Here is a 27262-nt window from a genome sequence, read left to right as displayed (position 1 = left end):
AGATAATAAAGTGGTTACTTGTTCAAGGTTAGAGATGTTGGAGTTAACGTTCAAACCCAACTTTGTCTGACCTGTGTCTGTGTTTCCAGGTTCCCTCGACACAGCACCACATTCCCATCATATTGCTTTGTTTCACTAGCAGCAGTAGCAGAGAACCCGGAATATTCTGTTGATCTGGAATCAGAAAACCTGTGAAGAGGTGTGGTTTTTATTTTTTAGGGTAGTTATGTTTCATGAATGTGCCTTTTAGGTTCTGAGTAGACAAAAGTCCCTTAAACTTGTAAACTCTGTGTGATTTTGTGATGTTAGTTTTGGCAAACATGAATAAGAGAATAAGATTATTTAAATCAAGTATTCAAACAGTAGGCCATGATCTACTCATGCCGTCAGTTCACCCAGCCTGGACCCCAATGGCCCTCAGCTGTTGAAATTCCCTCCTGTCTGCTGGCATCATTGGGCACACCCCCAACCTTTCCCTGTACCTCCTCATTGCCAGGTGTTTCTGCATCATCCTTTCCCATTCTACAAAACACAAATGTCAGGCCCCTTCTCAGGCCTCCTGAAGTAAGCGTGTGAGTGGAATTTAGGAACACTCACGGGAAAGAAGCTCCGCAGTTGGATCTGGCCCAGCAGTGTCCCGACGCCGGGACTCTGAGCTGCTGCACGTGTGGAATGGTCCACTCAAGAGAGACCTGGAGTGGACTGGGTGCTCCTGTGGCGACTGCTAGCTCCCGGGTGCTCAGGGTACCAGCTCTGGGGCAGGCAAGCCCCAAGGGGTGCCACTGGGCTCTGTCCTCTGCTGTGGAAGTCGCCTTGGAGTAGTCGGCTACTTCTGAAGTCAATGTGTGTTCAACACCGCAAGTATGCAGTTCTCACACTGAAAAAAATACACCCTGAAGATGTTTTGACAAATCGTCAGACTTCGTGTTGTCTTCTTCCTGAAAGAATTAAAAAAGAAAGTGCTCCAGGGGGGAGATTTTTGTTTACACCCCTGTTTACATGTGGCTGCTGCCTCTGAATCTGCTCCTAGGAGTGCATCTGTCTTTGCTGGAAGGTTCCGCTCTTGTCCACCCACGTGGGCTCTGATGACGTGGTTTTCCTCATCCTCTTATCTGCTTAGTTTTGCATGGATGATCTGTTCATTCATGGGCATGGAAAGAGGTGATCGGTAGACATGGATTAGTGTTTTTCCACTGCTTTCTGCAATCGTGCCTTGGTTGACAGTGATAAAGCCTTTCCTCTGTTTCCGAGAACTGTTACAAGCGTCAACTAACGTCTGTTCAAAACTATGATTTTTGTGGGATCGCCTTAGAAACTGCAACCCCAATGGTTTGTCAAACAAAAATTAAAGGCCCTGCTCCCATAGCATTTATTATGGGATGTTTAATGGCTCATGCTACAAAACGTGAAAGTTGATGTTTGCAGCTAACCTTCCCAAGCTATGATATGAACTCTTCATGGAAATTACTCTGCATAAGAAAAGTCACAGCACAATATATTAACGGTAGAAACAGCAAAGATCTGAGTCATTCGTCACTTTGCATAAACCAGGCCCGTTTCTGGTGCCCACTGCCTTTCCGGAGGCAGCACACTGACCTCTTTCACTCTTCCCCTCTCAGAAAAGTGTGTCTTTACAATTTATCTGATTTGGTAAGCTATGAGTTAATCTTCTGAAAGAGTTATTTAAACTGGCTAGAAACTCTAAGAGACACTGAAAGCTTCAAAAACTCTCTAGAAATACATGCACAAAAGCATTCTGATAAGTTGAAAATAGTAGCTGTATAGTACTTTAAAAAGGGATTCTTGGTCTTTCTTAGTGGCTGGGGCCTACAGAAAGATTTTAAATCATGAGACTACGTTATGAAAATATTATTTAATGTGCCTGCTAAAACTCCTCTCTGCTCACTGGAGATGTTAAATGTTTTTTGTTTTTGCCACTAAAGGTTCTCATGGGTAGCTTCTCCTGGGATAGTAATAATAAAGCATTTCATCTTTGTAATTTTAGCCACTAATTTCTTTGGATGTTTAAGTATTAATTTTTGTGCATGGACATAGAAATGACATTGTTGTTTCCACCTCAAAGGTAACAATAGGTAAAGTTGTGGAGAAAGCAAGCCATTTTGGGTACTTGATAGTATTGCTGGATCCGTGTCTAAGATGATGCTTTTATATTTTGTAATTTCTTTTGCAATGATTTTTTAGATTTTGGTCTTTTCTTGGTTCCTCCTTCTACCCGCTCCCCCTACTCCTGGTTATGCCCCTTCTCTAATTTCCTCTCCTTTCTTCTGTAGAAAAGGATCTATTTGTTACAGCCATATCTGGCCTCTCCCATTGTTTCTTGGGCCCGTGTATTTTAGCGGTCCATTTAGCAATATGCTCAGCAGTTTAGGCTGCTAGGACAGGCTAAAACCTGGCCTTGAAAAGCTCTAGAAGCTTGCAGAGTTGGTTTCTGTGGGGATGGTTTCCACGCTGTGGTTGATCAGAAGGCCAAGCAAATGGAAACAATTAGTTGCACTAATGTCCTAAGCCCAGGTTTACCACTGAGGGATGAAGACTGTTGATTCAAAAGCCCATCTGTTCTAGAGCTGCTTGTGTTTGGAGGTGTGTAAGTCAAATTGATTCAGCGATAAGCTTATTTGGATAGCCGACTTCACCCGTTGCTCAGGATCATCACACATGTGCTTATTATGACATCATTGGGAAATGTGCTTTTATCCAGGATACTGTTGCTATTCAACATTCTGCTTAGTGCAAGGGACCTGAAAAAGTTGATGAAAAACAGAATGGAAAGGAATTTTTGATGCCAAAAACATTGACATCCATGCATGTGAGGGGGCCTTCAAAAGCTCATTTAAAACGGTCTTATGAAAAATTCTGTATAAATTTCAAAACTTTTTTCCTAAAGATAACTTATATTTCATTTTTCATGTGTTTTTTGAAGTTCTCCGGTATATTACATGTGGCAGGAACACGTAATTTGCAAGTGCCAACAGGTTTAAGAATTGTATACTCATACCAGTGTTGTGGGGCGTGTGTGAAGCCTCCAGTGACACTGCATCCAATGTGGGCTGTGGTCAGCATCCTGGTGGCTCGGCTTCCTGTCCAGCTCCCTGCTCATGGCCTGCCCCACACTCAGGGCACCCAGAAGAAGCTCCTGGATTCAGCCTGCCTCAGTCCCAACTGTTAGGGCCATCTGGGGATGAACTAGTACATGAAGATGGTTTTCTCTGTCTCTCATTTTCTCTGCCTACCTCCACTTTCAAAATAAATAGATTCAATCTTCAAAAATAATTGTGTATCAGTGAGTTAAACATGTACCTTCCAAATGTGTAACTGGACTTAGGTTTTGACAAAAGCTTGATGTTGGAGGGAGAACGGATCCATTTCCATGTGAGACTCCTTTCTATTTTCAGAAAGCACAATGGGAGAATTTTGTTACTAAAATAAAGTTCTTCCCATAAATACCCTTAGCCTACTTACCTTTTTCTTTTTTTTTTTTTTAAAGATTTATTCATTTTATTACAGCCAGATATACACAGAGAAGGAGAGACAGAGAGGAAGATCTTCCATCTGATGATTCACTCCCCAAGTGAGCTGCAACGGGCCGGTGCGCGCCAATCCGAAGCCGGGAACCTGGAACCTCTTCCGGGTCTCCCATGCGGGTGCAGTGTCCCAGTGCATTGGGCCGTCCTCAACGGCCTTCCCAGGCCACAAGCAGGGAGCTGGATGGGAAGTGGAGCTGCCGGGATTAGAACCGGCGCCCATATGGGATCCCGGGGCTTTCAAGGCGAGGACTTTAGCCGCTAGGCCACGCCGCCAGGCTCAACTTACCTTTTTCTAAATGGTGATGCTGTACTTCTTGCATAGAATTTCACAACTCATATCTGCTTTCATGAACCTTTTGTGCGTTTTCCCTTTGCTTTTTCTTGCCACACGGAGGTCATTCAGTGATGGATTCTGATATTTCAAAGGGGTCTTCAACAAAGCTATCTGCTCAGTTGCCCTTCCAGTGGTGAGCCTTCCTGCCATTTCCAAGAGGAGAAAATGGAACCTAAGGAGACAGACTGTTAGGTCCTACAAGGGAGTAATGTATCTTCCCTTTCATTGGAAAGATGGACAATGTTAAATTTTGTCTTTGCCTCTCTGTGGGTTATCTCTTTCCATGCACTTGTGTGTGAGAAACTCTCTGATGTCTCTAAGGTATGGCTTTCACCAACTGGAAATCCAATAAGCTGGCCTTCAGGTTTAGGTATGGTCCACAAGAATGTGGGCTTGGGGTACTAAAATGTGAGTACTTTAAGGTTTATTTAACTATTTGAAACTCAGTTACAGAGAGAGAAGAAAAGAGAAAAAAAGGGGAGGAGGAGAGAAAGGATAAGAGGGAGAGTGAGCAAGAGAGAGAGACAGATCTTTCATCTGCAGGTTCACTTCCTAAATTGCCACAGTGGCCAGTTCTGGGCCAGGCTGACGTCAGGAGCTTCTTCAGGTCTCCCCTGCAGGTGGCAGGCCCAGGCACGTGGCTATCTTCTGCTGCTTTCCCCAGGCCATTAGCATGGAGCTGCTTCAGCAGTGGAGCAGCTGGTCCAGACAGGATCCTGTGCCCATACTGAATGCTGATGTTGTAGGCAGAGGCGTTACCCACTGCACCAAATGCTGGCCCCAGGAGTGGTTTGTTTTTGTGGCGACAGACATTTCTGTTTTTTAGAACTAGGGATCTTTTACTGGCTCATTAAAACCCCCGACAGTTGGATTTACACTCCTACACTGGGGCTTGTTTCTGTAGCTGTGCAGTGCTCAGGTTACATTCGGCAGCCTGCTGAGCTGCTGCTTTTTAGAGACAGAGATGCCCTCCGTGCACACTCTGATATCCTTGTTGTTAACCAGTGTGGCTTGCTGCAGATACAGCTGAATGAAGCAAGGCCAATGCCATTCCCTTTGAGGGAAACTCATTTTTCTGAGCCTGAGATACCGAAGAGCCCACACTAGTCTAGGCCTTGCAGATACATCTTTCATCCGAGACATTTGATCTTATAGAAGAGGCTCATTCTCCTGTTAGGACCCTGGTGAGTGCACACAGACTTCATCTTGTAAAGGAGACCAGAGTAGCAGCCTTCATGGTGGACAGCAGTGCGGAAGGAAGCCAGGGTCTTCCCTCAGCCCACCATTTGTCAACCTGGAGCTGCTGTCTTTTCCAGGATACGGAATCCCATGTGGAGGTGATGTGAGTCCCCTCAGGAACAGGCAGACATTTCTGGAGTGGGCACAGTGGATAGTCTCATTGTTTTGCCGAGAATAGAGAATGGAAATTGCTTGAAGTTTCTTTTTTATGAATTGATTATTTCAGATGATAGTAATTTATCATTTGTGCAAATTAAAAGCTAATTTGAATTTGAAATCCTTTCCTGCTCCTGCTTGGCTTTCTGTTGTCATTTCTGGCTTCATTACAACTGTGAATATACTTTTAAACACTTGGAAATTATTCTTATTTTGTTCTGATGAAAATGCAGACACAACCATTACTGATTCTGAGCTGCACATTAAAAAAAATAGAATCTGGCCCAGCCAGACTGGATTGCACTTGTCAGGTGATTGTCTGGTTACCCTGCCGTGGGAAGTAACTGGAAGATCTTGACATGAAATTGTGGGAAAATTGATTCAGGGACATGACACCTCCTGAGCCTGGCAACGCACCCTGTGCAAACAGGATGACTCCACAATTGTGCGACCAGGAACTCAGGATTACTGCGTAAAAGCAAATGGGAGTTAAACAGTGGACTAGATGAATATGCAAACAGGCACCCTCTGTGTCCTGGGAGTGGTGCTTCTGTTGCCAGGGGAGAGGTGAGCGAGTTCTGGGCTGTGTGCATCACCCAGTGCACCCACCAGCAATGACGCACCTGGCAGCTTCGCTCTGGGAAACCTGGGATTGATCCTTCTAGAAGCATCGTAAACAGGAAGGCGTACGTCACCGTCTGCCAGCCTGCTGCAAACTCAGCCTTTTTAGCTGCACAAAGGAACACGGTGATGATGAAAGGCTCTCACTCCCTTTTTAATATTTCAAATGGGACAGAAAGAGGGCCCTTAGAATCCAGACCTCTCTTTTATTCCTGTGTCCAGGCTGATTAAGGATTCTGGAGGGAAAGTCTCCTGGGAGTTCATTGTTTAGAGTTTACAACAAAAATAGCCTCGGAGAGCTGCTTGCGGGAGAGGCTTTGCTGTGACCATGGGGATTAATCTTCTTCGTGGGAAACGAGCTGTTCACAGCAACGCTTCTGCCACCCTCCGCCCCTTTCCCCAAGCAGGAATGGCTCTGTGCCTGTCCTGGGGATGTGCCATGGAGCCACCGGCTGTGGTGGTCTCCAGTGGCTCCACACGGGGGTGCTGACACCTTCTGCTGCCCAGGCTGCCTTTACTGCTCAGGAAGGTTATCTGTGACCCTGGCTGCCCTGCGTCTTAAGGGCATGCTCTCCTGTGACTCCTGCTGCTGCTGCCCGGGTCGGGCGGTGACAGGCAGACTTGTTCACTTCTTCATTGCCTCATGCATGTATTCAATCATCATTCGCGGCACCCTCCCTGCGTTCCAGAGTCTTACGCAGGATACAGATGACCTGTGAGAGAACTGAAAGGAACGCCCACCGCAGCGGGGATGACTGCTGTGGTCCCACAGATGTAACAGACATGTTGGGAGATGTTGGTTTCAGCAGGAATTTCCTGTGGGGTTGCAGATGAGGAACTGTATTGGCAGTTTTCTGACGCTGCAGAAAGCAGCCACAGGCAGTGGGGTGACCCGGGGCAGACCTGAGCGAGAATGTCTGAATTTGAAGTCACTGAAACCAGAGCAATCAAAGTCAGACGCACACCAAAGTGTCTAGGGTTCAAATGTGGCCAAGTGGAATTTCTCCTTCAAATGATTTCAAGACACGACACTTAGAAAAATAATAGGAAATTTCGCCTCCTCTCACTGGCTGTAGACCAAGCTCTTTCAAGTGTCAAAGCTGTGTTGGGTGAGGAAGCTGGAGTGGGGCAGGAAAGATCCCTGGGTGTGTCCCCGGCAGGGGGAAGCAGCAGCTGCACCCTCCCACCCTCCCTGCTGGTTGCCTGCTCTGTGGGTGCCTCAGGCACACTAAGGTGCTGGGGAAGGAAGCTGGAAGGGCAGGGGACTCACATCTCATCTGCTGAGATGACAAGCAGAGGAAATGTCACCTCTCAGATCTTATCATTTCTGCTCGTGTCTTTGGGGCCAGTCAGTCCTCCTTATGCAAATCCAGGGGGTATAAATAGCACCGCTCCTGCCCCTGTCTGATCCAGAGATTAAGATTAGCTCGCACCGGGTCTGAGAGGTCAGCGCCAGGACATGGGCTGCTTGTCCCTGAAACCAGACACTCAGAAGCTCCTACTAAAGTGTTTAAATGCTGTGTTTCCAGGAGGGAAAGTGTTCTAACCAGGAGCAGGAGGTTCCGGGCGGGAGAATCCTCCGGCTACAGAAACGGGGTCTGTGGGATGCATGAGGCTAAAAGGAACAGAAGGACAACCTTGAACTTGGAGCACTTGGCTCTGTGCTCGACCATCGTGTTGCTTCTGGGGAAAAGCAGCAGACGGGGCAACTGGAATTTGAGTTTGCATCCGGAGCCCTTCAGCACAGCGCGTGCTCCATGGGCAGCGATCGAACCATCACGAGAATAAAACACTTGCCTTCCGCCTCTCAGTGACTTGTAAACAGAAAATCAGCTTATGTGGCTTATAGCAACCCAGCATGACACAATGAAATGTGGAGTGATGGTAACATCTAAGTGAGTGAGAGCATCCCGACACTGACATCAACAGCCTCACTCAGGTTGTCAAGTAACCTTTCCAGGGAGAATCTATTGTTATCTTTATTTTTGTTTAGCTTTATTTATTTTTATTGCAAAAGCAGATTGACAGAAAGTAGGAGAGACAGAAACAAAGATATTCCATCTGCTGGTTCACTCCTCAAATGGTCACAAGGACCAGAGCTGAGCCAATCTGAAGCCAGGAACCAGGACCCTCCTCCAGGTCTCCCTCGTGGGTGCAGGGTCCCAAAGCTTTGGGCCATGCTCTACTGTTTTCCCAGGCCACAAGCAGACAAGCAGAGAGCTGGAAGGCAAACAGAGTAACTGGGATATGAACTGGTGCCTATATGGGATCCTGGCACCTTCAGGCAAGGGATTAGCCAACTGAACCATTGTGCCAGTATCGCTACTTTTCTACATGAAGTGGGTAACACGCACCATGAAGAACTGGAGGAACTTGAGCTAAGACATCTAGTAAAGACTGGTGAAGGAGTTTGAGCCAAAGCTGATTGCTATTAGGCACTGGTTTAGGGAAGAGGGAAAGGGCACGGCAAGCTTTGTACCCACACCGGAAGAGCAGTACTGCAGGCCTGAGTTCAGGCGCTATGCTCTGTGAGCTGGTCTCCCCGCCAGTCTGACCATCAACACAGGAGCCAGAGGGACACACTGTCAGTGTTTGGTGGGGGCTAAACTAGAACATGTGGCAGCAGGAGGTGTGGAAGCAGCTCCTGATTGGCTGTTGGTGAGTGGGAGGGAGTAGTGGGATTAGAATGGCATTACAAAATCCCATAGACGGGCAGCTCCAGCAACAGCCAGGTACTCTCCCATGGTCTTGGAGACTGTAACATCAAGGTGCCAACAGAGCATTTCCACTGAGTCCGAGGAAGCCTCCTCTTCTCTGTGTCCTCACATGGCCTTGCCTGTGATAGGAGCAGAGGAGAAGAGAGAGAGAGAGAGAGAGAGACAGAGACCTACAGAGAGACACACACAGAGGGTCTTGTGTTTCTTCTTGTGTCCCCTCATTTTGGATCATGACCTGTTTACCCTAAATTGCCTGTGTAAATGTCCTGTCTCCATTGGATACTCGCGTTGGGCATCGGGTTTTTGACCTTTGCATTTGGGTGGTACAGTTCAGTTCCTAACAGGTGGGAAGCCGAGGAGAGAGGGATAGGGCGGAGGGATGTTTGTAGCAGGTTCCTTAGCTTCGCTCTCAGCTCCGTGCAGTCAGACGGCAGGGACGTGATCTGCTCGCCACTGTGTGCCTTGCTTTCTCCTTGGTATCTTAGACAGTGTCTTCAGATTTCCTCGTTTTGATCCTTGCAGGTGAGCCTGAATTTAAATACATTGGAAACATGCACGGCAACGAAGCCGTTGGGCGGGAGCTGCTCATCTTCCTGGCGCAGTACCTGTGCAATGAGTACCAGAAGGGGAATGAGACCATCGTCAACCTGATCCACAACACCCGCGTTCACATCATGCCGTCTCTGAACCCCGACGGGTTCGAGAAGGCGGCGTCTCAGGTGGGTGCGGGCGTGTGCTGTGCTCAGCGTGCGTGTGTGAGGGGTGCTGTGCTCCTGCAGCTCAGTGCTTCTGCAAGGGGCGGTGGAGAGCAGAAGGGTTAGAGTCCAACTGGCTGGTAAGAGAAGAGTTCACCCAGGCAAGGGCTCTGACGATGTCCTCGGTAAGGAACTCCGTAGTAATGGCTTGTTTGTGTCGTGACAGGATTCATATTCACTCATCCCCATGCATGACGAGGTATGTTGGCTTTGGCAAATGTGCAAGCATGAGAAACACTGCTCTTTATAGCTAGGGAATGCCCCGGCTCTAGACGCGTCAGTGTCAGAACGCCCTCTACTGAGCCCAGGGAGGAACGCCGTGGGCCAATGTGATAGCAGACGTAGCGTATGATGATGAGAAGCATGTTTTAGAGAGCAAAGAATAACTCTGCCTATAAATGATGTAATACATTTAAGCTGTTGTAAAGGCTGGAAGCTAATGGCATTTTAAGAGACGGCCCAAGGTGTGTTCTTGGGGGCCATTGTAGTGCAGTTTTCTCCAGTTAGAAATTGTTTCCTTGTTTTATGAGAACACAATCCAGTTTTCATTTTTCAAAGTCAATATTTTGTATGGATAGCTGGAGTTCAGGCGATCCGGTGACTCAATAGTTTGATATCTAGTCACGGTAGAATTTCAGTAAGGAAGTATAGTGCTGATACACCTTCCAAGTATATATATAGGAAGAAAATTCCAGCAACAAAGAAAACAAAGTTATTTGATGTTTTAATGTGATAATGCAGACTACAAGACAGATTAGGAAAAGCTTGTGATTGCTGTTTGGCGGCTTATAGATTTTTGTTCCTCATAGGCTAAGCTGTCTAGGATTACGTGACTTCAGTCCATACCGAGTTTTGATATTCTGTCATCACAGAACAAAATTCACATTATAAAATTAAACAGCACCTTGCAATTCATGAAATTTCTGGGTTGGACCAAAGTGAAATGAAGCATTTTCAGTTGAGCAGGAATTTCTCAAATCATGAAACACTGGCACTTAGTTCTGGAGCTTTTCTGACTTCAAGAAGACTTTAGGAGGGAGGTGTTCTATTAAAGAATGGATTATTCATGCCACATTTGTTCCATGCTTTTAATCTTATTCAGCTAGTTATTTGCTTGAATATTGAAAATGGTTTGCTGTGGTTTAGAGGTAATGAATATTTTACTTAAACCTAAATATGGAATGTATGTTATTATTAATGAAAAGATGCTGGAATTTTTTGATATACATCATTTAAATATTCATTAGCACTTAAAGTAGGATTCATGGAAAATGTTTACGAAGTATCCAAAACAAATACCTTACTTTGATACCTGCGTTCTCCTGTAAGTAAAGTAGTGCAAGTTACATTATGGGAAGATATCAAATAAATACTCAATCCTAGTAATTTATTTAAAAGGCATTAATAAACATCTTGAATAGGTATTTACACAATGCTGAATAACTGGCCATTTTTGTCTGTATTTTTCCTCTTGTTTTGTAGCCTGGTGAGCTGAAGGACTGGTTTGTGGGTCGAAGCAATGCCCAGGGGATAGACCTGAACCGGAACTTCCCGGACCTGGATAGGATTGCTTATGTCAACGAGAAAGAAGGGGGTCCCAACAACCACCTGCTGAGAAATCTGAAGAAGATCGTGGATCAGAACACAAAGGTCAGTGAGGTGTTGTCCTCGCCGGGCCGTGTCCTCCCGCCTTCCTCAGCACCTAGGACACAGGTGCTCAGTGGTCACCCACCCTGCCCCGCCCTGGGGTCCCATGAAGGACACGAGTGCTCAGTGGCCATCCACCCTGCCGCTCCCTGGGGTCTCTTAAGGGTCTGTCCTGTTCCTCCCTGGAGCCATTTGCTAGGCTGTGGAAGTCAAGGTCAAGGTCTGGCTCAGGGCAGTGAGTCCTGCTCTCTAGAATTGGGCCTGAGGAGAAGGAGCTGGGCTGAGCACAGGGCAGGTGCCCAGGGCACGCATCTCACCCTCACCAAGGCTTCTCTGTGGCACTTCACACAGTTGAATGTTTTTCTAGAACATTCTCCAACTTGGAAACATTTTTTTTTACCTTTCTGCATTTCAATGTCTTCATCTGAGATCTGGAGACAGTTGCGGGGTCTCTGGGACTGATTGGTACAGAGACCGACTGAGTTGGTACGCATCAGCACTTGAGGTCAGGAGCTAGAACACCTCTCCTCGGAATGTAACTGCTCAGTGCTCCGTTAGCTAAAGTGCTTCAGGGTTAGCTGGACACATATTGGCTCAGCATTTGGTGCCTTCAAACCAGAACTGTTTTCAGTGGTGTGGGGTAGAAATCGAATCTCTTATGGAAGCAGGGCAGAAGGTTCCCTTTCTGTCATTGCAGCCCTATCTGGGAGCAGGGTTGGGGGGCACTGCCCAGGGCTTCTTCCAGTTCCCTTTCTGTCATTGCAGCCAGTTCTTGCTCTGGGGTCTCAGCGACTTCTCAACCTGCTCCGAAGTGGGAGCTTGGGAAGTACCATTTCTCTACTCTGCTAGAACTCCAGGGTTATTCACAGTTTCCCTTGGCCCCTGGAAGCTGCCAGCTGGCTCACTCCTTAATCTAGCTCTGATGCTCAGTGCAGCCACACTCTGCTGTTTTCCCAGGCTGTAGGCAGGGAGCAGGATGGGAAGTGGAGCACCCAGGACATGAACTGGTGCCCATGTGGAGTGCTGGAGCTGAAGGGGAGGATTCACATGTTGCCCATTTCTCTTCTTGAATTTGCATCCTGTGGAGTTTTCCTTGGTGTTCTGCCCATGTGCTTGCAGGGTGGTGTTGGTTGTTCAAGTGGCTGTGTTCCCATTGAGCCTACATGTGCCTCCCTGTTTGTAGCAATTACAGCCCAGGGTTGAGTCTGACCCCTATGGGCTAAGGGGCTGCAATGAGTAAATGTACCCAGTCCCACAGGTGAATCACGGTTTCTGAAAAAGGTGGACCCTGAAAGCAGCTGGAGCCAGTGTTTCGGTGCAGTGGGTTAAACCATTGCCTGTTACGCAGGCATTCTGTGTGGGTACTGCTCTCACACTAGCAGCTCCACTCCTGATCCCAGCTCCCTGCCAGTGCATCCAGGAAAGCAGCTGAAGATGACCCAAGTGCATGCGCCCTTGCACCCACCTGGATGCCCCAGATTGAGTTTTTGGCTTCTGCCTGGCCCAGCTCTAGCCTTTGCAGCCATTGGAGAGTGAACCAGCAGATAGAAGATTTCTCCTTCTGTCTCTCTCTTTCTTTTAAAAGTAAATAAATATTAAAATAATAATTAAAAATGTACAGCTGGATTGGGACAGTGGGTAGGTCCAGAGGAGAGGCAGCCCACGATTACTGACTGTGTTTGGAATTCCTTCCAGAATGGTGGGTTGAGCCAACAGGTGGAAGATGGCCTGGCGCTGGCCTGTCATAGTGCTAGGATCTGGCAGAACCTGAGCAGTGAGTGACCCAAACTTCTCTGCCTCCAAGTCACAGATTCAGTGCAAAAAGCAAAAAATCCTTTGTAGGGAGAGGAAGAGCTGGAAAGGCAGTGGAGTGGGATGAGAGGTGAGGACTGTGGCGCTGTGAGGACTTAGTCGGCTGGGTGAAGTCCTGCTGCGGAAGCCGAGTCCTCGTGCTAACCCCTGGGCTGTCCTCATCCGTGTCCTTGTTTAACCAGCCTTTCTTAGGTCTCTGACAAAAGGAAAACCATTCCTGGCAACTATTAGAAGAGAGTTGCGAAATGAACTCCAGTTGACCAGATGTTTCCTTGGTGACTTTGTGCAAGGGCCATGATTTCCAGCCGCTGCTACCTTCTCCTTCCCCACTTTTGCCAGTACGATACTCACATAATCTTTATAGCAGATATTTTTGAACTTGGTTTAAATTATTACAGTTTGCAGTATTGTTATTTTTTAAAAAAATATTTGAAAGGCAAAAATGTCAGAGGAAGGAAGGGAGGGAGAGAGCGAGCTTCCATCTGCTAGTTCATTCCGCTAATGTCTGCCACAGCTGGGGCTGAGCCAAGTTGGAGCCCAGAACCCACACCTTTACCCAGGTCTCCTGTGTGTGGGGTAGGGACTCATGTCATCGTGTGCTGCCTCCCAGGCATGCTGGCAGGAAGCTGCGCTGGAAGGATGCAGGGAATGAACAGAACCTAGTACCAGGCATTCCAATATGAGATGCGGGCTTTCCAAGTGGTCACTGTGCCACAATGCCCATGTCCATTCTATTAAGGAGGAGCTTATTGAAGAATCAAACAGAAACAAAACCTCAATGCACTGCTTAGCTAGATAAATGCAAATTAAAGAAAACTGCATGGAAACACCTGTGTGATCCCTTTGCTGAAACATAAGGAAATGTGTTTGTTGGACATCGGCTCCTCAGTAAAGCAGCTCTTGGCCTGGGATGGTGTGGCCCATGCCTGGTGTCTTCATCCCCTTTTTCGCCCAGTTGTTATCTGTAAGGATGTGAATGCTTGGATCCAGCCCGGGATGGGATGACATTCCGTAAGTGTATGTCCCCTTTTCCTCCCTTCTCTTTGCCACCTAACGGCACTGTCTGTTTCGCTTACAAGTGTTGTGAAATGTCACATTCTATTCTGCTCTGTATTGTGCCAGGAGTCCTGAGTCAGAGATACAGATTTTAACTGAGACGGCTCCTGGTGCTCTGGGGTATGCGTGCTGGTCCCTTGGTGGGGAAAGGATCTTACATTCTGAGCAAGCCTCCTGGGGGCTGCAGTCTCACACACACACACACACACACACGCACGCACACCCCTCCTGGGGGCTGCAGTCTCTCACACACACACACACGCACACCCCTCCTGGGGGCTGCAGTCTCTCTCTCTCTCTCTCTCTCTCTCTCTCTCTCTCTCTCTCTCTCTCTCTCTCTCTCTCTCACACACACACACACACACACACCTCCTGGAGACTACAATAACACGCACTCACTCACTCACTCATGTCTCTAGCTTGCCTCCAGGCCAATGCTCTCCAAGCTCCTACAAGCCTCTCTGAGTAGAACTTCCTTTTGCTTTTATTCCTATTGGGTCATTTCTTTATCTGTTCTTATATTTTGGGCTGGATTGCTTGAAGTCTGCATGGATTAAAATGCATCTCATATTTCATTAAGTTTGCACTTATGTTTAATGGCTACCGTTGTGGAGAAAACTAAATAGGACAAACTTTTGAAAAAAGTTTGTGGAAGAATTGGGGAGCAGATGTTTGTCCTAGCAGTAGGACACTTCCTCCTGCTGTGGAAGTGCCAGAGCTGGACTGCTGACACAGCCTTTTGCTTACCTGCCCTCATGTAGCAGTGATGGCTCAGGGGCTGGGTGCCTGCCTCCTGTAGGACCTGGCTTGTTGTTTCAGAACCCCAGGCCCGGTGTTGGTCCAGTCCAAACCTCACTTGGTGCAGGCATTTGGAGAGTGAACCAGAGGATGGGAGATTTTTCTTTCTTAAATAAATGAACAGAAAATGTTTAAAGTTCATACAAAAGTAGAATTAAAAGACATGTTTTTGAAATTCATGAATAGCTTTCATGATATGCATTTTTAATAAAGGTTTTAAATGTCCCTCTTGTAGTTCTAATTTATTTTTGAAGCCAGGACCATCTAATGATTGAGCTTAATATTTGAACTACATTAACAGTCTTTAAGTGGAAGTGTGAAATTAATTAGCTAATTCATTTTATTGCGAGGCAGAGGCAAATGCAGCCTGAGATCTTTCATCCTCTGTTCAACCCTCCAATGGCCTCAACAGCTGGGATCTGGCAAGCCAATCTGGACCTCCCACGCGGGAGGCAGGGAAACAAGTCCTTGAACCCCCCAGGGTGCACCTTAGCAGGGGTTAGAGCTGAGACTTGAATACAGGCGCTTGGGCTTTGAGGCTCTGCTGAGGGTCTGAGTTTTGGGGTATTTGAATGTCTGCTCTGTGGACCACGGAAATATAAGGTGTCTCCAAAAGTTCTTCAGGGAGTAAAACTGTAATTGCAATTTTCTTCTTTGTGCTTTGTTTCTTCTCTGTCCTGAGATTTCTAAGTGATTGGCATGTTGGTTTTCAATTTATAAGGAGACAAAAGAAGTTTCCTGGTACTAGAAAAAGGAATCTGAAGCCAGCCAATTAACCTTACCTTGCCTGAAGTTCAACTAAAACTGAGAAAGCCAAACACCACCTGGCTTTCCTGGCACTATCTACAAAACCTGTAAAGAAATTGAAATGTTTTAGGGACTTAAAAAATTATTATACATCTAAGAAAGATAGATATGAGAGGCGCTGCTCTCAGGAAACATCTTCCAATGAAAGCAACCACAAAGTGGTTGAAGTTGGGGCCATTTCCAGCTTTGCGTTTTCCTTGACCTTCCTGAGTCTTTTCTGATGTGAGGTCACAGCAGTGACTGAGTCTTAACCCTCTCCTCTCCGATGTCTCCTGCAGCTTGCTCCCGAGACCAAGGCGGTCATCCACTGGATCATGGACACCCCTTTTGTGCTCTCTGCCAATCTCCACGGAGGCGACCTTGTGGCCAACTACCCCTACGATGAGACCAGGAGTGGTAGGTGTTCTTCCTGCTCTCTGACGAGCTCATGGCTTGTAGTGTGCACATGCGGAGGATTTCCGTGACATTCTTTTAAGGAACGGGTCCCTAAGTGATTTGGACTGTAGAAATATGTGTGTCCAACAGGAATACACTCCGAGAACTTCCTTTGGCACTCACATATCTGGTAGTAAAAGAATACAGCATTTTTGTTTTAGGTTTGGATGAGGAGAAACATATATTATCAAGTGTATATTTTAAAAAGTGCTTGAGGAGCAGGGGAAGGGGTGATGAGCAGAGAAGGGATGGAGGAGGTGGCTGGTGGCAGGCAGCACGTCTGTTTTCACTAACTCAGTCTCTGCGTGCTTGCAGAAGTTGGGTGGGTGGCTGGGCAGGGTCAGGTGCCAGGTGTGCCGGGCAGGTCTTCCATGGGGTGGGCAGGAACCCCCTGATCTTCCAAGGGTCTTCATCAGGAGGAAGCTGGATAGGTAGTCAGAGCCGAACTGGACTTGGGCATCCCGATGAATGTTTTAACTGCTAGGCTCAGTGCCCAACCCCAGAAACGTGACAGTGACCACTTTGCAAGACAGAAGAAGGAAATAGAGGTCATAGGCTTGGGTTGCTGCTGGAATGCTGCTAAAATGAAGCAGCTGTGTGAATGATGTAGCTCTGACTTAGAGAGGGTGGTGGGTTCTTGGAGCCTGAGCAGAGCTCCTGTCTCTCTTGCTCTCGAATTGTAAGACCTCTTTCCAGCAGTGCCAGGAAAGCCAGGTGGTGTTTGGCTTTCTCAGTTTTAGTTGAACTTCAGGCAAGGTAAGGTTAATTGGCTGGCTTCAGATTCCTTTTTCTAGTACCAGGAAACTTCTTGCTTTGCGTTCTGTCTTGGGGCCTGTAAACTGACTAGCTGAACACAGGGTGTTACTTTTAGATATTGGCGACATTGAGATTTGAAGGAAAGGCTGGTGAAATAAATTTGTTGCATAAACTTAGAAATTTTGTGGCTTGTCAGTAGCCGGGAAGCTGTAGGCCCGGAATAGAAGGGGAACTCCAACAACTTCATGGAAAAATGTACTGTAAAGATAAGTTTGTTTTAGTGAACAGAAATCTGGAAATCTATGCGTAGTTTTCACATGACACAATTTTCAGGAACTGGTTGACGTCTCCTGCTGTTTTATAGTACGTGAATATAAACACAAGGCACAAAATTGGTATTTATTTCTTCAATGCACATTGGAGATTTTAACAGAAATCTTCAGTAGAATATTGGATAGCATGTGGGGGCTTCATAGTGGCAATGAGGTGGGTGCAGGTGTATTTTTTTTTATAAAAATCTGTTTTAATGAGCATTTCTCTGTTAACGCTTGCAGTTAACAGGTAGAATATGCCTTCTACTCAATTCCTCCACTGCAGAATCAGAAGCGCAGGTTATCAAGCTAGGCACCAGGTGTAACAGTTTAGGAGTTAACCCTTCACCCGTTTCCCTTACGCATCAGCGAAAGCTCAGCATGGAATACTCTTTGGAAAGCAAGCAGGGCGTTTGGGTCTGTGTTGAGCTCTTGGCTCTTGAGGTTTGTTTTCTAGGAAGTGCTCATGAGTACAGCTCCTGTCCAGACGATGCTGTTTTCCAAAGTGTGGCACGGGCGTACTCTTCTTTTAACCCCGTCATGTCTGACCCCAACCGGCCACCGTGTCGTAAGAATGACGATGACAGCAGCTTTGTGGAAGGAACGACCAACGGTGGTGCCTGGTATAGCGTACCTGGTGGTGAGTTTCCGTTTTGTGCTTTGTTTAGGTCAGAGTTACTCACAATTACTGTTGCAAGGGATTTACATTTAGAAAACCTTTCCTCCTCTCCATACGTTAAGAAGTGGGTTGAATATACAGTTCTTATATTCAAGTTAATGTTCTACGTGAATGATTCAAAGACATAGTTTTGTTTTAGTGGATTTGTTTTTTTTTTTTAAGGCAGGAGCACAGTGAGGGGTGGTGGGAGAGAGGCCATCCGTTCACTGGTTCACTCCCCAGATGGCCACAGCAGGCAGGGCTTGGCCAGCCTGAAGCCAGGAAGCAGGAGCTTTGTCTGGGTCTCCCACTGCAGAGGTCCAAGCACTTGAGCCATCTCCAGTGCTCTCCAAGGAGCGTTAAACAGGGAGCTGGAAGTGGAGCACCCAGCGCTTGACCTGGTGCCCGTTTGGGATGCTGGCATCAAAGGCCGCAGCTTACTCACTGTGCTGCAATACTGGCTCTGATTTGTAAAATATCCATGGGAATAATTGTTAACATGTTGTTAACAATCCTGCCTGTCACATTTGGACCTTAGAGAATAAAATAGCATCTTTGTAGATTTCTTTTTTTTTTTTTTTTTTTTTGCACTAAAGTAAACTTACCTTTTAATTCCACCTTTCCATACAATTTTGAAATACCCTTATACTTCTCCACCAAGAAGAAAAAGTGAAATGTAGTAGAGGATGGTCCAAGATACTGGCAGTTTTTCCTTTTCATTATCTGAAATAAACCCAGCTGGGAACAGAGGAACACTAGGGAAGATGTAGCACCAGATGATAATGGAGACATAGTTTGCTATGCTTAATTTGGTTGACTTTTCTCTAAGAGAATTAGCTTCCTAATGTTTCTTTCTGATGTGTGTGTGTGTGTGTGTGTGTGTGTGTGAGAAAGAGAGAGAGAGAGAGAGAGAGAGAGAGAATCTTCTATGTACTGTTTCACTTCCCCACATCTAGCAATAGCTGGCGCTGAGCCAGGCCCAAGCCAGCTGCTGTGAGCTCTGGCCCATGAGGGTAGCATGTATCTGAGGCGTTACCTGCTAGCCCCCAGGGTGTACATTAGCAAGAAACTGGAATCAGAAATGGAGCCCATTCTCAAACCCAGGCACTCCAGTAGGGGTTGTAGGCGTCCTAAATACTATCCCTGGGCCAAGTGCCCATCCCTCCATGACCTCTGAGGAACCTCTGTCCAGTCTTTCTTCTTATTGTCTTTCTTAAAGCCCATTCCAGAAATGGAGAATGTGGGCGATAGCTACATTGGCACCTTTTTCTCAGCAACACGTTAAGCTAGGTTTTTGCCCAGGAATTCCAGAGTTGGTGTTTTCAGGGTGATACCTGTCTCCCTGGCATGTTTTCCAAGCCTTTGCGGTAGGGATTGGAAGCTCCCACCACTCGGTGCTCTCACTGCAGCAGAGTGGGCTGTGTAGAGTTCTCATCACCATGGGTGTAGTGTTTGATTTTCGATCGGATGCTTTGGCAGGCATGCAAGACTTCAACTACCTCAGCAGCAACTGTTTTGAGATCACCGTGGAGCTCAGCTGTGACAAGTTCCCGCCGGAAGAGACTCTCAAGAGCTACTGGCAGGATAACAAGAACTCCCTCATTAGTTACATTGAGCAGGTAAGCACAGGCAAGCTCCAGGAGCATCTGGTTCTGAAGGGCAGTAGTCTTTCGTCAAACGTGGCCAGTCCGGGGCAGCCAGAGTCAGAACATGGAACACAGGGGTTGGCCTTGGGTCACTTGGGCTTCCCTTTGTTGTAGCTTGTTGTGGCTCATGACTGTTGTCTGAGAGAAGCTATTTTGGGGAGTTATGGAGAATATAGAATCCTGCTTCCATTTGTATTATTTCAAGCAGGACAAGCCCGACAACTTCGCTGTTTCTTGAACACCTTCGGTGTGAGACATCCCAGCAGGTCAAGCAAGGGCAGGGTAAATGAGGCATGCAGGTTACACAATGTAAGGGACAGTTCACTCTCAAGGTCATGCAGAAAAGCAAACCTTGGCAGGAACTGCTCTAGAAGGTCTCTGAGGAAGGTTGTGTTTAGACGGATTTTCTAACATCAAGATTAACTGTAAAATGTATTTTGGGAGCAGGAGAAAGATGGAGATTTTTGTTGCATTCTCTCCTCACACATCCAATAGTGTCTCCTAAATACAGTGGTTTTTATTTTGTTTGCACTCTGTGGGGGAGGCCAGGAGGTAAGTGACCGCTCTCTGGAAAGCTTTGTGTCACTGGGGTCAGAACTGTGAGTCCTGATGATGAGCGGAGATGGTAAGAACTGAAGTGAAGGTTAAAGAGGGTCGTGGAAGTTCGCGAACATGTCCTGACACTCCACTGTAAGACTGACTGTAGTTGATGTCAACGGGTGATTAGATGATTAGGAAGCAGACTCACTAGCTCTGTGAGCTTCCTCTGGAGACACGTTGCGACATGAGATAAAGCCAAACGCAGGTTTGTGTCACTAGGAAAGAACACCAGCTTGGGCATGTTTGTGGTAGCTGGTGAGCAAGCTTCCAAACCTTCCGTTATGCCAACTCATGTGGAGGTAAACTGGAAGGGGGTAAGGTTCTAGAGCACTGTTAAAGCCACTTGGAAAGAGATTTCTCTGTCTGGGATCCACCTGTCCTACCCTGAAATGGTGTTATTGTGCAAGAGGTGTTGAAACACACTGGTGTCTATAATGGACGGGCTGATACAACTTACACCATTGTACGTTTCTGTAGGGAATCAGAGGGTGCCAAGATGTCAGTGCAGATGGCCGGAAGTTCTGCTTTGATCCTGTGTTCTTGACAATGGCGGTGATTAGTAATTCAACACTTGGGCTTCTGCTCCACTCAGGGACTGTTGTGCGTCTCATGGGAAACATGGTTAGCAGAGATAATTCTGCGGTTGGTTGAGAAGAAATCTCTTGCTTTAAGGGAATGTGTGGGGAATGGAAAGCTGAAGAGGTAATTAAAGAAAGTGGAGTGCTCGGGGGAAGAGCTCCCAGATAGCTTTAGCAAGGTCTGATCATGAACATTCTCAGGGGACTCTCAGGAATGGGTCTTTCTAGGGCCAGGTTGAATGAGAAATAATGTGAGGATTTAAAACATTTAAGGGCATTATCTTCCCACAATAAAGGAAAAAGCTGTTTTGGTAATTTTTATTGCAATAACTAATTGCTGACTGGAACCTAATTCAGAGATTATTCTCAACAGCAACTCTTCCATTTTCTTTTGAAATGAATACACTGTTTAGTTTTGAAGTTCACTGATCTTTCGTGTTGTTTCCAGCCACTATATTGTTAATGTGTTTAATGTGGTCACGATGTACCTCTCTTATTTCTCCCAGAATCAGATAATAGAAAGTGCTGCAATATTTTTAAGGGACAGTGGCCATATGATACAAGTGTGTAAAGGAGAAAGGGAATGAAATATGCTAAAACTAGGACATTACAAACATGAAGGACTTCATCTATTGTAAATCCAGAAAGTACTTCAGATTCTTCCCTTGACTCAGGAGAAGATGTGAATTGGCGGGAGCTTACTTCTCATTTGTCTATTTGAGAAAAAGTGGAGAACAGGGTACCCCAAGCACTCTGTGGCCTTCTGATTGTGTTTAATTCTTGAGCCTTGGGAATCTGCAGTATTGTGTTAGAAGATAAGGAGATGATTGATACGAAACATTTGAAAGGGCACTTCACAGGAATGTTTTGTTTGTTCTTGATTTTTATAGATCCACCGAGGAGTTAAGGGATTTGTCCGAGACCTTCAAGGCAACCCCATTGCCAATGCAACCATCTCCGTGGAAGGAATAGATCATGATGTCACGTCCGGTGGGTGTCTGCCCTGATTGCCTCACGTACAGAAGCAGACGTCTTATTGTCATAATTACACGCTGTTCCAAGCGCAGCAATGAAATGCCTCCTGTCTCCCAGCTTTGACCTAGGCGGGTTCTGTTAGCAGGAGCGTGTCTGCATGGTGAGACTGTGGGTGGCTGCTGCACCTCCAAGTCCTCACTGTCTCTCCCTAGAGCCACTCCAACAGCCACCGAGGACAGATTCCTTCTGGCTCCTCCAGGAAGGGAAGAAGAGCTAGCTGGAGTTAGAATGTTAGCATCTTCCTAGTTAAGAAACACCAGCAAGTTGGAAAGGGAGCAGTAAGGGTAGGGTAGCAGGTAACTGCCAGCATGCAGAGTGTCGGGGAATTCTCTTTTATTTTCTCGTTTAATCCATATCACAGATGCAGAGTTATTGGAGGTGAATCCCAGTGTTGGAGGATTGAAGTGTGACTTGATTTAAAGCCACATTTCCAGTTTACCAGTTGAGGGAAAATAGTCTGTTTTTGTTGACACTTTTTCCTACCTGTTATTAAACTCCCGTCAACTTCCATTTGGATTAATGGTCATTTGTGGGTACCTTTGTAACAACATTTAAAAAAAAGATTTATTTTTATTGCAAAGTAAGATATACAGAGATAACAGGAGTCAGAAAGATCTTCCATCCAATGATTGACTTCCCAAGTGGCTGCAACGGCCAGAGCTGAGTTGATCTGAAGCCAGGAGGCAGCAGTCTCTTTTGGGTCTCCCATGTGGGTGCAAGGTCCCAAGGCTTTGGACCATCCGTGACTGCTTTCCCAGGTCACAAGCAGGGAGCTGGGTGGGAAGTGGGGCTGCCGGGATGCAAACTGGTGCCCATATGGGATCCCAGTGTACGCAAGAAAAGGACTTTATCCTTAGGTTACTGCGCTGGGTCCAACTTTGTTTTTGTCTTTTTTAAAAAGTCATTAAATTTTATACTATTGCTACGTCTTATGTGTAATTAACCTTAACTTCCCAGGTCAGTCTGCATCACTATAGTTTTCAATCTTTACATTTACTGCCTGATTATGTTTTTCAGTCTTTAGCATCTGCCCCCTTGAGTGCCATTTATTTATACACCCAGCAGATAACACCGCAAGGACAGCATGCCTCTAGAACCCGGGTCCCGGTGTGACTTCCCTTGGCTCTCAGGGACGGGGGACCCTAACATGGCACCCTCCTGCTGTCTTTTAGCCCTGGGAGGCCATACAAACATTTTCCCTATATCCTGAAATCTGGGAATTGGGCTCTAGGAGACTCCGGCTTTTGAAGGGCAGAACAAGCAGTGGTCTCAAAGGTGGGAGTCTTGGGGAGTTTCCGGATGGAGGGAGTGATGAGGAATGCCAAGGAAGAGGGGCCTGGTGAATGGGAGAGTGGAGTTGGCAGAGCTCTTGTCTCTTTAATTTGTGCTCCAGGGTCTTGCCTCCCTGGAGGTGAGAATCCAAAGCAGAGGCAGCAATACAGTCTGTACCTGAGAGCTGGATTACTTAAAAGAGGGAAAATACATGTACACAAGAGTGTGGAGAGAGGCCTGTCTTTAGTGGGCCAGGGAGTTGCCTGTGAGGGAGAAGGGGAGGCGGCCAGAGGAGGGCATTTCCACTTGTGTCAGCGTCTTTTAGGGAGTGATGCCCTGACTGACTATGCTAATGAGGCTTCCAGGAAGTTTCAGCAAGTCTCCAGGTGCAGCATCTGCTCCCTGCAGATCATGGGAAAGTGAGCGTGCTGGGTCGATGCGTAGGGCAGTGGAATGACAGTGCAGGGCCCTGCAGAAATCAGGAGACCACTCTTCCCAACACCTGCCTAGTCCCGGTGGCAGTGCGGAGGGCTGGCACAGGATCTGGTTCAGTGTTGGGCATAGCCCGAACCTGACCGGAGCCGGTCCCAGAGAGAATAGGAACAGAATACTGATGGAACTTTTCAGAACTTTTGGTGTAAAGAAAGAGGTGGGGATATAGAGGCTGATGGGATGCTGTGGTGCTGGGGGGCATTTTTATCTGATTCTATGTTCATGGGGAGATGAGAGAGAGAAAGAGAGAGAAAGAGAGAGAGAGAGAGAGACAGAGAGAAAGAGACAGAGAGACACACACACACAGAGGATGGGTGTGGGAGGCCTCAGGTCAGAGAAGGTGTGGATTTCCCCTTAGGAACCCGCTGCTGTGAGTAGCTTCTCTTGGCAGCTGCAGCGCCACCCTGAAGAGTGGGAGGGCCCAGAGCTCCAGGTTCCACCCCAGCCAGGGAATCCAGGTTTTCCAGGTGGGAAAGCCCGGAGCTCCAGGCCCTGGCCCAGAGCCCGGGAATCCAGGTTTTCCAGGTGGTGGATATCCAGCTAAGTGTGAGGATCCTTGGTGGAGGAAAAACAACAGATTGAAAAGAACTCAAGAGACCAACCTACTGTAAGTCTTTAGGAATCTAGATTTCTGTTTCCCTCAGGGGTTCTGATGAGGCTGCCCTTGGGCTACACTCTGAGTCTGCCTGGCAGGGATTGAAACAATGTCCTCCCTGCTGGGAGACTCACGTCTTTATCTTGTTTCTCCTGGAGTGATTAGGAGTTAGGAGAGTTAGAGAACTTAGCAGTGGTGTGTGCGAAGTAGCTGTAGGAAATGAGGCGGATGCAGGGAGCGCCCTTCCCTTTGCAGTACAACTTCCAGTTCCCCGTCGGGATTCTTTCAAACTGGGGATGGAAGTTGAACTGAGCGAAGGCAGGTGTTTCTCAGCTGGCACAAGTGCACATAAATGCCTCGTGATTTGTTCTCCTGCAGCAAAAGATGGTGATTACTGGAGACTGCTGGTACCTGGGAACTATAAACTGACGGCCTCCGCTCCTGGCTACTTGGCAACCACAAAGAAAGTGGCAGTTCCCTATAGCCCTGCTGTTGGGGTGAGTAAGCACAGCTTAGTGCAGTGACAGCCAGTGAACTTTGTGCTTACAGACGCACTTCAGTGACATGGTTATCATCGAAGTGACCTCATCCTGCTCAATAGACGAGAAAACAGATTTGCTCAAAGATGATTCGCCGAAAAATCTCACTGAATGGTTTATCACCAGTGATACCATACTCAGTTTCTGAAGAAAATGGCATTAAAAAATGACAGTTTCATTTGCTAGCCTTGATTTCAGTCTGTATAAAATTCTGTTCATCTGTTTACCTCCAGTGCCTAGCACAATGCCTTACTCACCAAGTGTTGAAAAAAAAAAAATAAATGATGCCCCTTAGACAGTTTTGGACTTTAACATTTGTCAAACATGTGCTATCAGCAAGGCTCTATGCTGAGCGCTGTCACAACCTCTGTCTTCTAGCAGATACCATCGGTGTTGCTAGGAGGGTGATGGTGTTGAGACCAAAACTTCAACCCCTGCTGTCCCTGGGACTATGGGATAGCCTACAGTATTTCCATTCCAGAGGCTTACTTGAGATAAATGTGTTATTTATGCACTCAAAGTTTGGAATAGAAACACTAGATTTTACAAACAAAATATACTGAGTTTTAAACTTGAGCTTTGGTTTTGGCTGTGTGTACAGTGTAATTAGGTTGTATATATATTAAAATCAGAAGGCACATTTTGGCAAGTGAAACCTGGAATTGCCCCAGGGACAGGCTTGCCTTCGTTCTAAGATGTGTAATCCTAACCCAAAATAACCTGGGTGCAGATGGCCACGTTCAGCAAGGCTTCATTTCCTTTGAAATGGGGGTCCTGGGGAGGCTTGGGGTGCTTTTGTGCAGCAGTGAGTAGATGCCTCTAGTTCTGACAAAGCTCCCCCGTGACAAGGACAGTGGTCTGGAGCTAAATGTGTCTCTGTTCAATTCTTTAACAAACTGGAGGTTTTGGAAGGCAGAACTTGGTGGCTGCAACCTATGGCACAGTATTCTCTCATGTTCTCCAGCCAGTAGCAGGAAGTTCAAGGCAAAAGGTTAACTCCAAGTGACATCTTGTTTTCTGTATAAATTTGCGTACGTAAGGTGAATACATGTTACGTGTTTAAATGCAGGTGTAGTTGCACAGCGACACTTCCTGCCCCCTTCTTCCTCTGCCAGTCTTCCACATTCACCCGCCTCCTGCTTGCCCATTTCTGTGAGTTTTCACGATGGTAAGTGGCACCTCTTAGTAAAGGAAAGAAACTGGGGCAGGAGAATTTGATGAACTACACGTGTCTTGAAAGCAGTTAGGTCAAAGCACATTTCAAACAGAGCAACTTTTGTTTTTTTTTTCCCCTGAGCATATCTTTTGTTCATCACAAAAAAATTTTTAAGGATCTACTTTACTTCAAGTGACTGGCTTGAGTTTACACCCTGAAATGTAATTTAAAAAAATCTCTGTTTTATTCAATCTTTGTGTTAAATTACATATGCAACTTGATAAAAATAAGATCTTGATTTTTCTCCCTTAGGTTGATTTTGAACTGGAGTCCTTCTCAGAAAGGAAGGAAGAGGAGAAGGAAGAGTTGATGGAGTGGTGGAAAATGATGTCAGAAGCTTTGAACTTTTAGCCCAGCTTCTCTTCAGCTGCTTTTAATGTGTCTATATAATGTAGTGTGACGTACTGTGGCCATATTATCCCAGGTTGTGTGCAGTTACTATTTAATATTGATTCATTTTTATTCATTTAAATATTAAGCAATATTACTTAAGTAGATGCTTAGGCAAACAAAACTATAAGAACCTTATTTCATACTCTCCTATGTAGTATCTGCTTTCCAACATATCCTACAGGAAGGAGTGTAGAAAGGCTTCATGTGATCTTGCCATCTTAGACAAATACAATATTCTAGGTGTTATTTACAATACAGCACTTTTTGAAGAATTCCAGCTTTTACAAGCTAGTAGACTTCTTCTCATGTAATTGGTAAACATGTCACGTGATGAATGTGGTTGAAAAACCAGTAGCCGTTGCCTGGAGCTGGCACCTGCTGCTAGACTTGATCAGTTCCGTGTAAGTTACCATTTGCCTCTTGTGCTGCTTAGCCACATACGCATGATCTTGTGAGTGCATTTTCAATAGAAAGAAAATTACACATGTTTACTAAGAGGCTTAGTGAAAGGGTCAAAGCTGCCTTCTTGTTTATACAAACAGGAGCAATACTGCAATGCTGCTCTGCCTGTCATTACTGAAGAACATAGGGTTTTCTCTTGGTTGCGTTCTGTATGAATAAAGGTTACAAAAGACTCTCCCTTGAGTGCATTCTGATTCTCCGTGGCTTTGGGTCTGCAGCTGAGCTGTCACAATGAAAGCCACCCTCTCCCTTCACCGTGGCTTCTCATTTGTTCATCTCATCGTAAAATGCAGGCACCTCGCTATGCCAAGCTGTTTTTAGGCTCTGTGTACGGCACGCTGGACAAGAGCTGCTGATTCTAGCCTCTTCTGGGCTTGTGGTGGACCTAACTTGAAATACACACAAATTGATATGTAATCATCTTGATGAATAAATCAACAAGGAAGAGTAGAGTTTGGAGAGAAAATACCAGAAAAGATTAAATTGTCATGGATAAAAAGAGTCAGGGATGGCTTTTTTTGAAGCATGCAAGCACAGACTTAAAACATGAATGGCCGAGAAGCATGCGGACTGCGTGTGTATGCACGCGCATGTGTGTGGGGGTGTTGATGTAGTTGATCCATGCTGCAGCTACAAACTTGGGTTAGAACTTGGGTTAGTGCTGTTGTAAGGTCCAATAGACAAAGGACCTTGCAAAGTTCATGGAAAATGCTGTTTATGAAAACAAACAATTTTCAATAGATTTCAGGGTGCTTTTTTTTGCCATCAAACTAATAAACCTGTTTTT

At 46.3% G+C, this 27262-nt stretch overlaps 1 protein-coding gene across 1 annotated transcript in view; it reads left to right on the top strand.

Moving 5' to 3' along the window:
- CPE (carboxypeptidase E) overlaps positions 1-26535 on the top strand; it is a 65945-nt gene extending 39410 nt beyond the window's left edge. The window contains exons 2-9 of the mRNA XM_004591427.3: positions 9135-9331; positions 10850-11017; positions 15766-15883; positions 17447-17629; positions 19127-19266; positions 21362-21461; positions 24244-24362; positions 25873-26535. Of these exons, the coding sequence (XP_004591484.2) occupies positions 9135-9331; positions 10850-11017; positions 15766-15883; positions 17447-17629; positions 19127-19266; positions 21362-21461; positions 24244-24362; positions 25873-25971 (1124 nt within the window). The 3' untranslated portion in view covers positions 25972-26535. The remainder of the gene's footprint in view (positions 1-9134; positions 9332-10849; positions 11018-15765; positions 15884-17446; positions 17630-19126; positions 19267-21361; positions 21462-24243; positions 24363-25872) is intronic.
- Positions 26536-27262: the final 727 nt, after the last annotated feature.

Source organism: Ochotona princeps, chromosome 32, assembly GCF_030435755.1.
Source record: "Ochotona princeps isolate mOchPri1 chromosome 32, mOchPri1.hap1, whole genome shotgun sequence".
Lineage (NCBI taxonomy): Eukaryota > Metazoa > Chordata > Mammalia > Lagomorpha > Ochotonidae > Ochotona > Ochotona princeps.
Note: the sequence above shows the minus strand (reverse complement) of the source record. Positions and strands in the feature narration are given on the sequence as shown.